General features: G+C 40.3%; 1 protein-coding gene across 2 annotated transcripts in view; it reads right to left on the bottom strand.

Annotated features, from left to right (window-relative positions):
• Nell1 (neural EGFL like 1) overlaps positions 1–13,629 on the bottom strand; it is an 890,282-nt gene that overhangs the window by 4,869 nt on the left and 871,784 nt on the right. For both annotated transcript variants that reach the window (XM_087593733.1, NM_031069.3), the window contains 3 exon segments: positions 11,652–11,845; positions 4,717–4,893; positions 2,519–2,743 (listed from right to left, as the gene is read on the bottom strand). In XM_087593733.1, the coding sequence (XP_087449859.1) occupies positions 2,519–2,743; positions 4,717–4,893; positions 11,652–11,845 (596 nt within the window).

Here is a 13,629-nt window from a genome sequence, read left to right as displayed (position 1 = left end):
GAGTATTATTAAGCCATCAAAATAACTGACATCATGAATATACAGCAAATGGATGGAATTAGAAAATAATCATCTTGAGTGAGTGAGGAATGGTATGTATATAAGTATATATGGATGTTAGCTGTTCAATTGATGAGGACCAAGCTACAATCCGTAGAACCACAGAGATTATAAGTAGAGTAAGTGGCTAGATGGCAGGGATAGACCTCCCTAGGAAGGAGATTTAGAATAAATAATTATGAAAGGAAGAGCTGTTGGTGAGGGACCAGAGCAGGAGTTTCAAACGAGAAAGGGGATAAATGAAGAAGGGAATATAGGAAGGAACCTCTTTATTCAGGGTTATTTGAGGGGTCATATTGTAGCCTAATATAGTAGAAGCTCCTTATATTAAATACATATAAAAAAGATATCTAATTGATATAATGGAGGAAACAAAGTTCCAACGGGACATCTCATCACTAAATGATACTCGGAATGGGTGAATTACATATAATTGAGTTGTTGGCCAAGGGAATCCATGGGAATTCCTAAACTACCTAAGCTATTACCAGAGCTATATAGGTTGTTCTCTATAAATTGATGGAAAGACCTCATTGCTGATGATCACACACACACACACACACACACACACACACACACACACACACATACACACCCCTTATTAAATATAGAGAATTAGAGCGGGTACCTACACTGATCTAAAGAAAAATAAACTGTAGCAATAAAGTGACTCTCACCGGCATCCTGCCATACTCATAGATCAGTGCATTGTTTAACCGCATCAGGGAGGAAGCTTCCTCCTGTAGCAGATGGGAAAATACAGAGACCCACAGCCAAACATCCAGAGACTGAGAGTTCCAGAACACTTAGCCTTCGATGGAAGAGCTGTATCAAATTCCTCCTCAAGATCAAAGAACCTCACAGAAGAGGAGACAGAAAGAATCTAAGAACTAGAAGAGATAGAGGACACCAAACAAGACCTTCAAAACAATAGTACCAATGAACATATGAACGCACCAGAGACTGAGGTAGCAAGCACAGGGACTACACAGAGATAAATGGAGACGTGAACACATACCTATTACCACACACAAATGGAAATTTATTGTAGGCTGCATGCCCTGAAGTAGACCGCCACAAAACATTAGTGCAACTGGCTTCTCTGCTGGGTCCTTGTCTCATAATGTCATATCAGGGCTTTTTGTTTAAAGTTTAGTTTATTTTTTACTTTTACTTTAATCTTTTACCCCACATCCGTTATGGCCTCTGGTTATGGAGTCCTGTGTGCATGAACAAATAGGTCTTGGTATCTATGTTTCTTGTGCATTTTCTGGGGCTCTTTCCTTTCTGTTTGTTTTGCCCCATTCCAATGTGTCTGTATTATCTTATTCTACTTAATCTTTAAAATTATCATCCTTTAGATTTCTGTTTGTTTTCTAAGGAGAGACTGGAAGGAGGTGGATCTTGAAGGAAGAGTAGGTAGAGAGAAACTGGGAGTAATAGAGGGAGGGAAAACTAAAATCAGGATGCATCATATAAAGAATCTATTTTCAATAAAAGAAAATGAGAAAATGAAATTAGACAACTCAGGTGCCTATGTCTCTTGACCACATTGTTTGTGGTGGGTGAAAATCCATGTGAGATCATGGCTCTTTTGCTATAAAATGCTTGAAATTATTTTTCTACCAGGAATTCACCTTAACATACTACATTCTAGAAAACAAAAATAATAAATCTGTAAAACAGAAAGCTGGAAAGCATCCACTGAAGGCCGAGGTGGGGTAGGCTTTGATGGGACCAAGTGCACGATCATTCTTAATAGTCTTGATCATGAGAATCGCAATGTAATGTTCTGACTGAGATTTTGACTGACTGATGTAGCATCACTGTAAGATGTCTTTGGTCATAATTCTATGGATGCTGAAGGGATGGAGGGCCACCTTTCAAGTCTGAAATGAAGATTTCATAGGGAATCCTCCAAAAACAAAACAAAAAGAAACAAAACAAAACAAAACAACAACAACAAATAAAGAATAAAAAAAACAGACACATAATACAGTCAAAAAAATCACAAGAGTTGATTATGATATGGTTGGCCATGTAAAATAAGACATGGTAAACATCTATGTAGATCTGTCTTCCCCACACCATTGATGGTCTCTGTAATTTTCTAGGATAAAGGTAAGAATTTCTACGCTTACTCTCTCTTCCCTCCATTTTACTTCCCCTCCCTATTTTATTTCCCTATCCTGCTCTGGTCTCCCATTATTTTTCTATATTGTAGGTTAAATTAACTTTCATTCTCTATGTTTGAGATTATAGTCAGTTGTTAAAATTCAGTGCTTTTAAGGCATGTTTTATTATTCCATGTCCATTTGGATCTGCCTTTATACAAGTACCAGTATTATCTATCTATACTTAATGTCCTCCTGTGAGAACATACACTCCATGGAATCTGAATTCAGAGATTTCAAAAGGAAACTATCTGTGGCTCATATACCCCAGGGCTGATGGTTACCTTGCATTTGCAGGTTGTACAAGGAGATCCAGCCATTGTCCACACGGCTCCGCTCAGCCTCGAAACACCAAAGCTGTCCAGGCAAGTTTTTCTGATGTCATAGGCAATATTATCAGCCAGGCAGGGGTCACTGACACATCGGGGACAACACTCCCCTTCAAACATGGCTGTGTATTCACAGCCCAAACTAGGGCAAGCCAGAGGCCAGCAGTCTGCCTCTCCTTCCTGTGGAGAGGAAGATGAAATGAGTTGTGGTCATCCTTATACAGTTTTACATTCCCTTAGGGCAAAGAAAGCATTAGAATTCTCATTATTTTCTTACTGAGTGCTTCCAGCCCACACTGCGATGTGCACGATCCATCGTCCACTGTGAAGACATACCTTCTACACACATCTAAGAAGGTATCATTCCCTCAGGATGGTTTTGCTGACTACCTAGCCCAGAGTTCACAGAAAGTCTTTAATCAGCTTGTTTGTGTTCTGAGCACAGAATATAGTTATTTTCATCATGCTGTACTGGTCTTTTCAGGTTATGCTGTGTAATTGACATAACTCAACATTTGTCCAACAGATACTAATAGAACAAACAAGCAAAAAAAAAAAATGAAGTGTGGGCAGTGTATGAAGAGACGCCTACTTCTTTTAAGGTCCAAAGTGAGACCCAGAGACAGGGAATATTTCAACAGCTGCATCAACTGAGATGTTGGATTCAAGTTCAGAGCTGAGGCTGGATGTTCTTTGGAGAAGCCACCCCATGACTCTAAAGTCTCTAAATCACAGCTCAAATGGAGGCTCTACCTGAGTCCTCTTCTGGCTGTGGGCATCACTGAGCTGCCTATGTCAGCGAAGTCTCTCCACACCACCTCACTGTCATTGGGTCACTGTCTGCTGCAGTGGTTCTCATCTACTGATTTAATTATTTAATCAATGTATCTAGCATCTAGGCTTATTCATGTTGTGCCTATGTCTGCTTTGCTTGTATGATATCACTAGGAATCTGGCACAAGCAAAGTCTCAATAAAGCATTTATTAAATGTGACCAATATTATTCTAAAGTAATTTCAAGTTAATGCTCAATAGCTTCTGTGAGTTCAAAAATAAATGTACATCCCAAAGACTGGACATTCAAGATGCTGTTTTGAAACCCTTTGAGTGAAAACATCATGTGCAAGATAAATGCCAGTAATTCTAGCTATCTGATGACTGGATTCTCAAGAAAGAAAAATGATTTTTCCAGACTGATGCTGGAAACAGGTATGTAGTTGTCCTGGGTGTATTTGTCCTTGGAAGGGAATCTGTAAAATTGGCCATGAACAGAATTTATCTATGTTGCAGTCTTTGTATTAAGATGGATTGTAAAAGGTACATGGTATGACTGCTTGTACATTTGCCAGGGGATTTATGGAAACTGGGAGAACAATTTCTCTGGGTGCTAGTTTCCATATAATACCCAGAAAGAGAAAAATTCATTTCAATAGCTATTAAGCACCAAGCTAAAACCTTGCTTTATAAGCTGACTCAGGTAGAATGCTCGGAGATGAAGCCGATGGAGCACCGCTATCCTCAATGTACCATGCCCTCAAGTCTTCCCGTTCTTAGAAACCATTGTCTGTATTTGAAACACACTGGACCAGATATGGAAATTATGCGTTTTCTTTGAACTTTCCCAAATCCAGGCACAGTATTAATATCTGTATATTAATATTTAAAAATATTCTTTGTTCTGTTTGAACAGCATTTATAAGGGATAAAAGAGCACCGATAGCAGTTACCACATTAAGGGTCTTCTATGGCATTGAACCAAGCACCTACTATGTTAGGAGTGCAGAACTCATCCTTCACATACGTTCTCTCATCTTCCTAAGAATCTTTGAACTGGTACCCATAAACCTGTAAACATTTATGGAAAAGACTAACCGCTGAAACACTTTGACATATCCAAAGTGTCCACATAAGCTAGCCTATGAGACAATTACAGAATGGTTTCTCAGTCTTGCTCACCCAAACTCCATCACTTCTATTACATTTTTTTATTGGCAGTATTAAAGATTGTGTCAAAAGCACGTGGTCAGTGGTTAAGCATAGCCCATGATGCACTGTGTAATACTGGAAACATCTTGGAATTCCAGCCCAAGAGCTCGTGAGTTTATAACCTTTTCTAGAGTAAAGGCATCGGGATCCCCAGGAAACTGACATACCAGACATCGGCACTGCTGGCAGCTGTGGGTCCAGTTGTCTCCACTTCGATAGAGCTTCTGTCCACTTTGATCTAAACATTGGCTGGTGACCCTGGTATCGCACTCTGGGCAGCAAAAAAGGTCAACATTTGGATTCTGGCAATCACAAGCTGTCCGCCGGCAGAATATCTTCCCATCCTGTTAAGAAGTGAGGTCAAGGAGGTTTTGTGATTAGGAAAATGTATGCACAGATGCACTCCAAAAATCAAGCCTTGCAAATAGACCGTAGAGCTCACAGAATGTACTTCTTAGCTCGGAATCTATATTGTCCATCTCCCATCTTGTTCAAAGCAGGCACAGCCTTTCTTTATGGGAGCCAGCGAAGTCAAAATGGGGACATTCCTAAGGGCACCAAAGGGAAAAATAATCAATATGCTCTTTGAATGATTTTTTAAAAATATGTTTCTGTGAAGCAGGGGCTATCCCTGACTCTGTTGCCAGTCTGTGAACCCTGTTCCCCTAATTATGCTGCCTAATTGTATCTGGCCTCACGGGAGGGGATGTACCTAGTACTGAAGTGACTTGATATGCCAGGGTGGACTGGTACTAAGGTGGGCCTCCTGCTCCTCAGAGGAGAGTAGGGCAAGATGGGTGAGGGGCTATGTACACGGTGACTGGTAAGAGAGGGGCTGTGATTGGGATGTAAAGTGAATAAATAAATTAATTAATGGAAAAGATATGTTTCTGTTTAAGAATTAGAACTAACATAAGCAGCTAAACTAAATGTGATCAAAAATGCATTCCGGGGGTTGGGGATTTAGCTCAGTGGTAGAGCGCTTGCCTAGGAAGTGCAAGGCCCTGGGTTCGGTCCCCAGCTCCGGAAAAAAAAAAAGAAAAATGCATTCCGGATGGAAGGGGGACTACAAGGTGGTGGACAAACAGACAGGAAGAGGAAAGTAGAACACTAGGGAAGTGGGGGGAAATAAAAGCAAACTTCACAGTGTGTGTGTGTGTGTGTGTGTGTGTGTGTGTGTGTGTGTGTGTGTGTGTGAATGTAATGAAAGCGTGGTATTGTGTGCTATGACAATCAATAAGAAAATAACCTGATTTCAGTGGAAAACCATGGGACTACATTATCCTACTATTCCAGAACACCAGCAGACACACTGAAATGCACTGCCTACTTTCATCTGTGTCCCAATCTTAAGGGATACGGGAAGAATTAACTGAGGTCCAGAGACGTTGAGTGCCTTATACAGATCACACAGTGCAGCGTTATCTCTAAGCCTACAATTGAGTCCAAGAGTTTCAAAAGAATTTTCTTCTACGAGGAAGTCTTTATATTGCTTATTTGAAGAGCTTGTAGTCAGTTGTCCCCTTCCTCCATGAAGCAGTTCACCAAATTACAGACACATTACAGTATGAGGAGTATTAGTGCTGGGCACTCAGTTTTAAGGAACTGAAGGTCAGTATCACCGGGCATCAAGGCTGAGTGCTTATAGCATCTCTACCATCTATGCATTGAACTAGTGTTACATTTCTGTTGACGAAAGATAAATTAGAGGACATAAAGCCTACCTTCACTGTAACAACTGAAGCTAAGAGTTATCAAGATTACACTGAAGGCTAGCCATTCTTGGGAGCCCACACCAAGAACACGTATTCAGGGTTCATGTCTGTGTGTCTTAGTCTTGTTATCACTCTGATGGCTGTAGTTGCTATTCCTTGAAATCAGAGACCTTGTACTCTATTATAACATTTCTTGGTAATTGTTCACCAAATTACTTCTTCTAGGAAAAACATTTCCGATTCCTCAGCCTGTTCTCACCGTTTGTCATTTTTCACTACGCAGCAGCTTCGGTGGCTACTCCTTCCATCTCTGACTATTAAGCATGATCTTCACCATCTTTATTAGTCAAAAACTGAACACATCTTCTGCCAAAAATACATAAGTCATTTACCTATATTATATTTAATAGTGATGAGCTATGGAGTAGAGATGTATGCCTTTATTTCCCAAGTCCGATAACTAAATGTAAATTTTTAGACACAGGGAGTGACATGGGTTTGTGTCCATACGATTTCCCTTTCAGTATGCTTCCGCTAAGGCAGTATGAGCTGCCTTCTTATTTTGGTTATGTCACAGTGCTGACTGATATTGAGCTTAATGGAAACAAAAACCTTATCAATCACTGCCCCATCAACTGTAGATTGTTGATTGGGCGTATTGTGCTTTCGGATACATGTTGCCTTTCATCCTGTCAGACCCACCTCACCTCTTTTGCCAGTCACAGCTTTTCTCTGTCATCTGCCATGAAGCATGCGGCTTCATAGCTATTGCTTTCTACAAATACAATGGACCTCCCCTTGAGACTGCACTATATTTCCTTCATAAAAATGGATAGTAAGGTGAACTCAATGGAAGCTAAGGTGGAAATCCTTAAAAGAACCACACTCCTTACAGAGAGTGGAAGGGAGATGCTGAAAAGGGTAGATAGGGGACTTCACTCAAATTTTATGTATTGTCTCTACTGTAAAAACGATAAGAGAGAACTGTTCTAAAATATCAAGAGATTAAATATACATAAATACCTGTGTGTGTGCATGCATATACATTTTATAAAAATATTTTCTCTAAGTATGTAAATATATGTGATTATAGATGGTAAGATATACAAACACAGATCCAAAGACATACATAGAATGTGTGTGTGAGTAAGTGTGTATGGGGGTGGGGGAGGGGAGAGGATGATCAGGTTGAATTAAACCAGATATTCCAACAATATGTCCTTTGCCTACTGGCTTATATCATGATTCTCATCACTTTCACTAAAATAATATGTCACAATCATTTTGTATAACATGTCATATTTCTTGTTTTAGTGCTGGGAATTGAACCTAGAGACACATACATACCAGGCCAGCACTTGCCACTCACCAGTATCCCCAAGCCCCATCAATTTAATTTCATTACTAATCTATTTCATTCCCTGGGTATTGAAGGCTCAAGCCTCAGAAACCACCTGGCTTGCCTGTGTGGTTTAGACCAGCACCAAGCAAAACTATAAATTATTTTCAGATTACTATATTTCTTTCCATGAGCTCCAATCCCACCTACTAGTTAAGAGAATGAATATAAATGAGTGGATAGCCTTCAGGGTTAGTATAGAATAAAGCAATTTCACATCTCATCAATTATGTGAAAATGCCATTGAGGCCCCTCTTAGCTTCTATTAGGTTTCAGAACAATGACAATGTTCCTGTTGGCTTTGAATTACTGAGCAACGGTCAAGAAAAATCATGTATGATAATGGAAATGGCAAAGGTAGCTTCATTAATACAAATAGAATGCGGTTATAAGGGTTTATTCAGAGAGTGCAATCATACTGGAAACCAAGTGTGAGAGAGAACAAACCCATCTCAGCAGGCAAATACTCCTTTTGTTCTGTGGGCTGTGGCAAGAGCCTGACCCCTGTCCAGCTTAGCTGGTGACCCCAGTTCCACGGAGATATCAAAGCTGAATTCTCACTCTCCTGCTTGGCACTTCAATGTTTCCACATAATTTTATTATCAAAGTTCAGCCATGCACAATTAATAAGAATTATAATGTTTAAACCAATTCTAGACTTTTAAAAGCAGGGAAATTTTCACTGATAGAAAAAGTATGTTAATACATTATACTGCGTAAAATTCTAGGTCTTAAATTTTAGACCTATTGAAATACTGGCCCACTCACCCCACACTGCACAATGCACAGTCATGTCAAAGTCTTTTGAAACTTTTCATTTGAGTAGTTAGATCTACATGAACTCCATATGTAGTCACTCAATAAAAATATCAACTAGCAGTTAGCAAGCTGATGGCCAGGTCCACATTCAGTGGCTGCCTGATCACGTCTCATGGAAGCCAAACTTCTAACCTAGTTACATGGAACCTGCTTCTGATTTCACAACAGACTGGTGAGATTGAATATTTGTGACACGGTGATCATAGTTCACAAAATTTAAAGTATTTATTAACTGGTACTTAATGAAAATGTCCGCTATTTCCTGACATAAACTATAAAATTAGGAATCTTACTCTAGACCTCTTTATTGTCCTTTCTTACAAACTGATCAGACTGCGATATCCATTATTTTTCCAATTACTGATTTGGATATTAGGTTCTAGCATATTCCACCAACTTCCATCCTCTTTAAACATTAGGGACACAAATAACTTCATTATCACATTTACAAAAAGTATAAAAGAAATCCAGGGAGGAAAAAGTAGACATTCCAATGTAGACAATAATAGAACAAATGATGGACCCCCAGACAGACTCTAATGAATGATTTTCCCCTACCATGTATTTTTGTATCATAGGGATGCTGTGGGATAGGAAAATAAGATTTCTGCTAAAACAAGACTTAAGGGCTCCTAGACACTTATACTCAAAATGGAGTACCCATAGCAAGGTTTTGGTATATCCTGGAACTAGGAACAAAGGCAAATTTGTGGTTACTACCCTGTGTCTACTGCTTTAGAAATTTAAGCCACAAAGTCTGGATCAAGAGTTCTAACAAGACCCCCAAATGACTCTGAAGCTCCTGACACACAAATGGAGACATGCTATTATAAACAGGGGAAGTTCACAAGGCCTCAAGCTCATGCTAAGAATTATGGGCAGTTAAGGAATCCTGAGATCAGGGGAGACTGTATTCCCTGGGGAAGGGTCACCAGTTGATTGTCCAATGCTAAGAGCTAAGTCCCCCAAAACTCAAAATCCTGTGCATATATGTGACATTGAGTAGACTGAGCATGTTGCACTTGTAGATTTAGTGGTATGTACACAAACATAGATACATTCACACACACAGAGACACACAGACACAGACACACAATTAATTCAAGAAAAAGAGAAGGCCTAGAATTTGAAAGTGAGCAAGGACTACATAGGGGTAGATATGGTTGGAGGCAAAGAAGTGTGTATGTTGTCATTTTATTACAATCTCAAAAAAGTAAGATTATTTAAAATATATCTTTTAAAAGTCAGAATATTACATACAATATTATTCTACTATCTATTTTAAAGAAATAGTTAAAATATCGACCTGATGCATTCTTCAATACTGTGAAAGTGGTGGCGGAGATAATTACTAATAGTTTTTAAATGAACTATAAGAGTTGGTTATCTAGGGTATTAGCTGCATCCAAGTCCCTCAGAAGATACTTGGGATACTTTCGGGAACAATGAAGAAGAGGAGAACAAGGGTGCTTGAATGACGAGTTCAGTGATAGAAGCATGGGAGAACATTCCTGTTGGCTGAATCCTTGGCTTTATCCTGGACTTAAAGGCAGTTACAAATATGTCTAAAACTGTTTACTTTCATTGTACTCAATATTTCAGTGGTCTAGAAAGCCTGAAAAATTTGGGTTTGGGGAGATGGCAATGATACTCAGAAGTATGGAAAGGAGTTTCCCCACCTTGCTGCCAGAACACAGTCGCCAGTCTCTCTCACTTTCTGTGTTCACCATTCTAACATATAACCGTCTTTTCCTTTCCTTAGAACTCTTGTTCTTTGTTTCAATACTACCTGGTTCACTATTACACATGACAGCCTTCTTTGCCTCCTGAGAATAGCCTATATCCGTGTTCTATATTTCTGAGCTGAGTGAGCTCCCTGAAGCTGAGAGGACAGCTGACTTCACTGTCCCTAATACACCAGTCCCTATCCTCTGTGGGGAAAGAGTAAGGAAGCTTTGGGACAGAGGGAGCTGAAGGCCCCAGATAATGTGTAAGTGGGTATCTTGAGAAAGAGGATGAGTTACTTGTTCATTGAGATATTTTCTCCATTGTTCAAAGCTGTGCTTGCATGAAATATGGTGGTGCTTTCTAGTTATGGGTTATTCGGAACACAGCCTAGTATGTGCTGCTTAATAAATGGGAAAAATAAATCTAAATTTGGGTTATGGAATTAGGTTTAAGTGGAAAAGGAGAAAACAGGTGCCACGGGTTAAGGACATGGTGATGTATCTCTTCCAAGTAGACCCCTGGGTTCTGTTGAAGTGTGGCCAGATGTCAGAGCAGAAGATGAATCACATGGGTTTCCCAGGCCTGGTCCTGCTCCATGTCTGGAGAGCACAGGATTTATTAGGAAACTTGGCTTCCTCAGAAACTACTAAGCAAATAATGTTTCTTGTTTTCTATGCCTTTAAAGCCCAAGATTAAACAATCCCGTTTCAATATTTAAGCCAAAAGCTGTGGCAAAGTAAGGACAACTGAAAATAAAATGGCAAAATCAACAATGGAAGTGACAAAGCATGAGGAAATCAAACACTTAACAGGACCATTGTGCAAAGCAATAAGTCACACCATAATGTCTGTCGCAGACGTGTGTTTCCATAAGCAACCAATTTGCTTTCATGGGACTTAGCCTAAGAGATGCTCCCGTTATGGGAAAGACAAAGACATTGGTTACAAAGGCGCCATAGTGCTACCCACACGATTTGTCCAACCATTCATGTCTGACCACTACTTGAATAATCTGTGAGCCTGGCTTTTCTCGGATGATCTTCCCATAGGCCGTAAGTCAGTGAAGGAGAGTCCTTGCAAATGACAACTTTAGACAGAGATTTTTGAGCCAGCAAGCTTGTGTGAGCGTAGAATGTAGGGTCCTGAACATTTGAACCTGACCAACAACCAAGGTACTGTGGCTCTCAGTCAAGAAGCACCCTTGACTGCTCTTCCCAGCTTCTCCTGATAGGCAGTCTGTGCTCAAGGCTGAAACCCCCTTGCCACAAAAAGCAGAGTAGATTCAAATCCAATTTGCTATTCACCCACCAGCTATATTGTAGATTAGACTGGATAGGCCCCTTTGAAAAGTTAGGGACTCGTGAGCGCCAGGGCAGAAAGAAACCTGTGCTGGGTGGAGAAGAAGGAGAACATGCCCGCCGCTGCATCCTGTCAGCCTTACCTTGCAGGAACAGACTGAACACCTGTCTTCTCTCAGAATCCACACCTGCCCATTATGCTTCAGCCCTCCTTCGTGGGGACAGTCACCAGAGCAGGAGGGCCCAGAGGGACACAGGCAGTCAAATCCTCCTGCTAAGTTGATGCAGGCAGAGTCATTCCAACAAGTGTGAGTTCTTAAGGCACATTCATCGATATCTGCAATGAAGAAACCACAGAATTTCAAAAGCCAGGCAAGGGAACCCAGGACACAACAATAATAGACACTATCACTGAACAGCACTATGGCAGATTTCCCTGGTGTTAGGTCCTTTGTCATCTGCATTTGCTCATTGACTGTACAAGGCAAATGCTCTGTGGAGGAGACTCACCGGCGGGCTAAGAATCATCGACTGAAAGTGTCTTCCCACTGCCAGCTAGCCTGAAGCTTCTGTGAGATCAAATGGATTGCTGCCCAACTAATTAAAATATCCACTATTGCCTCTATTCTCTTATAGTGGCCATGGAGTTTGTTAACTCATCAACTACAGAATGGGCACCCTTTGAAGCCCAGCTCTTGTAGAAAAGAACTGTGTGTGCACGAGCCACTGAACAGAAACAAGTGGGCAATTAGAGCAACTTTGACTCCAATTGCCCCACATCCTGATGCCAGGGCTTTGAAAGAAGAGGTTGCATGATTCTTGTTACGTGTCTTATTTAATATTAAAATACTTAGCTTCCTAATGCTCAAAAAAAGTTGGGTCTCACAAAAAAATCAGGACTCCAGGAGGTATGGCTTGGATGCTGATGAAGACAAGCACATTGAATATTGTGTTCCCTGACAACATAATAGGAAAATCAGACAAATCCAGTCACTCTACCTGACAGTTCAAACTTGAGTGACCTCTATGTCTCAAATACACTCCTGCCAATTCCCTCTTGAGCCCTTTCCTGACAGCCAAGCTTGAAAGGCAGCCTGTTTTGCCTGTAAATGGCTACTTTAAAAGAAACTTATTCATTAAATTTAGATCAAATATCCTAGCGAACAACTTCTGCTCATTGGTGCTGGTGTCATATCAAGAAAATTGTACTTGGCCTTTCTTTCTATGTGAATTTTTCAGCTTTATTGGAAGGGACTTGTCATCTGTATGTCAGAATCTTCTACTTCTTTGGCTAATCTCTAGCCATGTCTACAAATACCCTTGAGATGATAAAACACCATTATGTACAAGGCTATTGGCACAACAGACGTGACTGATATTAAAGGTAACAGAAAAGAACATGCAAGACACTGCTAACACAAAACTGATGAAACAGAACACATGACTTGGGGTCCCATCCGACATGCTACTGATCATTAGACAGGACTCCTGTAGGAGGGCAGAATGTCAGAATAATGTCATCTCATCTGAATCCCATGCTAATATATGTGTGAAGTTATACATCATTAGGATAAAATAATCAACCCTCCTCAGAGAAGCTTTTTGTCTTGCAGGAAGATGGGGAGTTAACACAGAGGTTCACAACTAGACAATATGTAGAGAATAAGAGATTTTGGAATACATATAATGAGATATCTTCATTAAATTCCTCCCTTCAGGGATCAGGGAGCTCTGGGGAAGAGAAGTCACAAAGATTTTAAGAGCCGGGGGGATGAGTGACTCCAAGAAAAGTGCGTCTTCTACACAGCAGGACAGATACACTCACATCTCACAGACGAACTCACAGAGACTATGGCATAATGCACAAGGCTTGCAGAGGTTCAAGCAAGATTGGGTACCAGCACTAAGAAGCGGAAGTGGACACAGAGTCCCACCCCTAACCAAGAAGCTCTTTGTAATTGGTGGAAAAGGAAAAAAAAATAAAAGCTTTCTCCAATAGAGTGTCACTGGGTATATCGACCATAACCTGGGGCAGGCCACATGCTCATGAATAGTTGACCAACATAAAACAGGTATGATACTTTTGTGGATTTTTGTTTCATTTTATTTGGTATTTTTCAT

The sequence above is a fragment of the Rattus norvegicus genome, chromosome 1 (assembly GCF_021556685.1).
Source record: "Rattus norvegicus strain SHRSP/BbbUtx chromosome 1, alternate assembly SHRSP_T2T, whole genome shotgun sequence".
In the NCBI taxonomy this organism is placed as follows: Eukaryota; Metazoa; Chordata; class Mammalia; order Rodentia; family Muridae; genus Rattus; species Rattus norvegicus.
The sequence above is the reverse complement of the archived record's forward strand: the minus strand, read 5'-3'. Positions and strand labels throughout refer to the sequence as shown.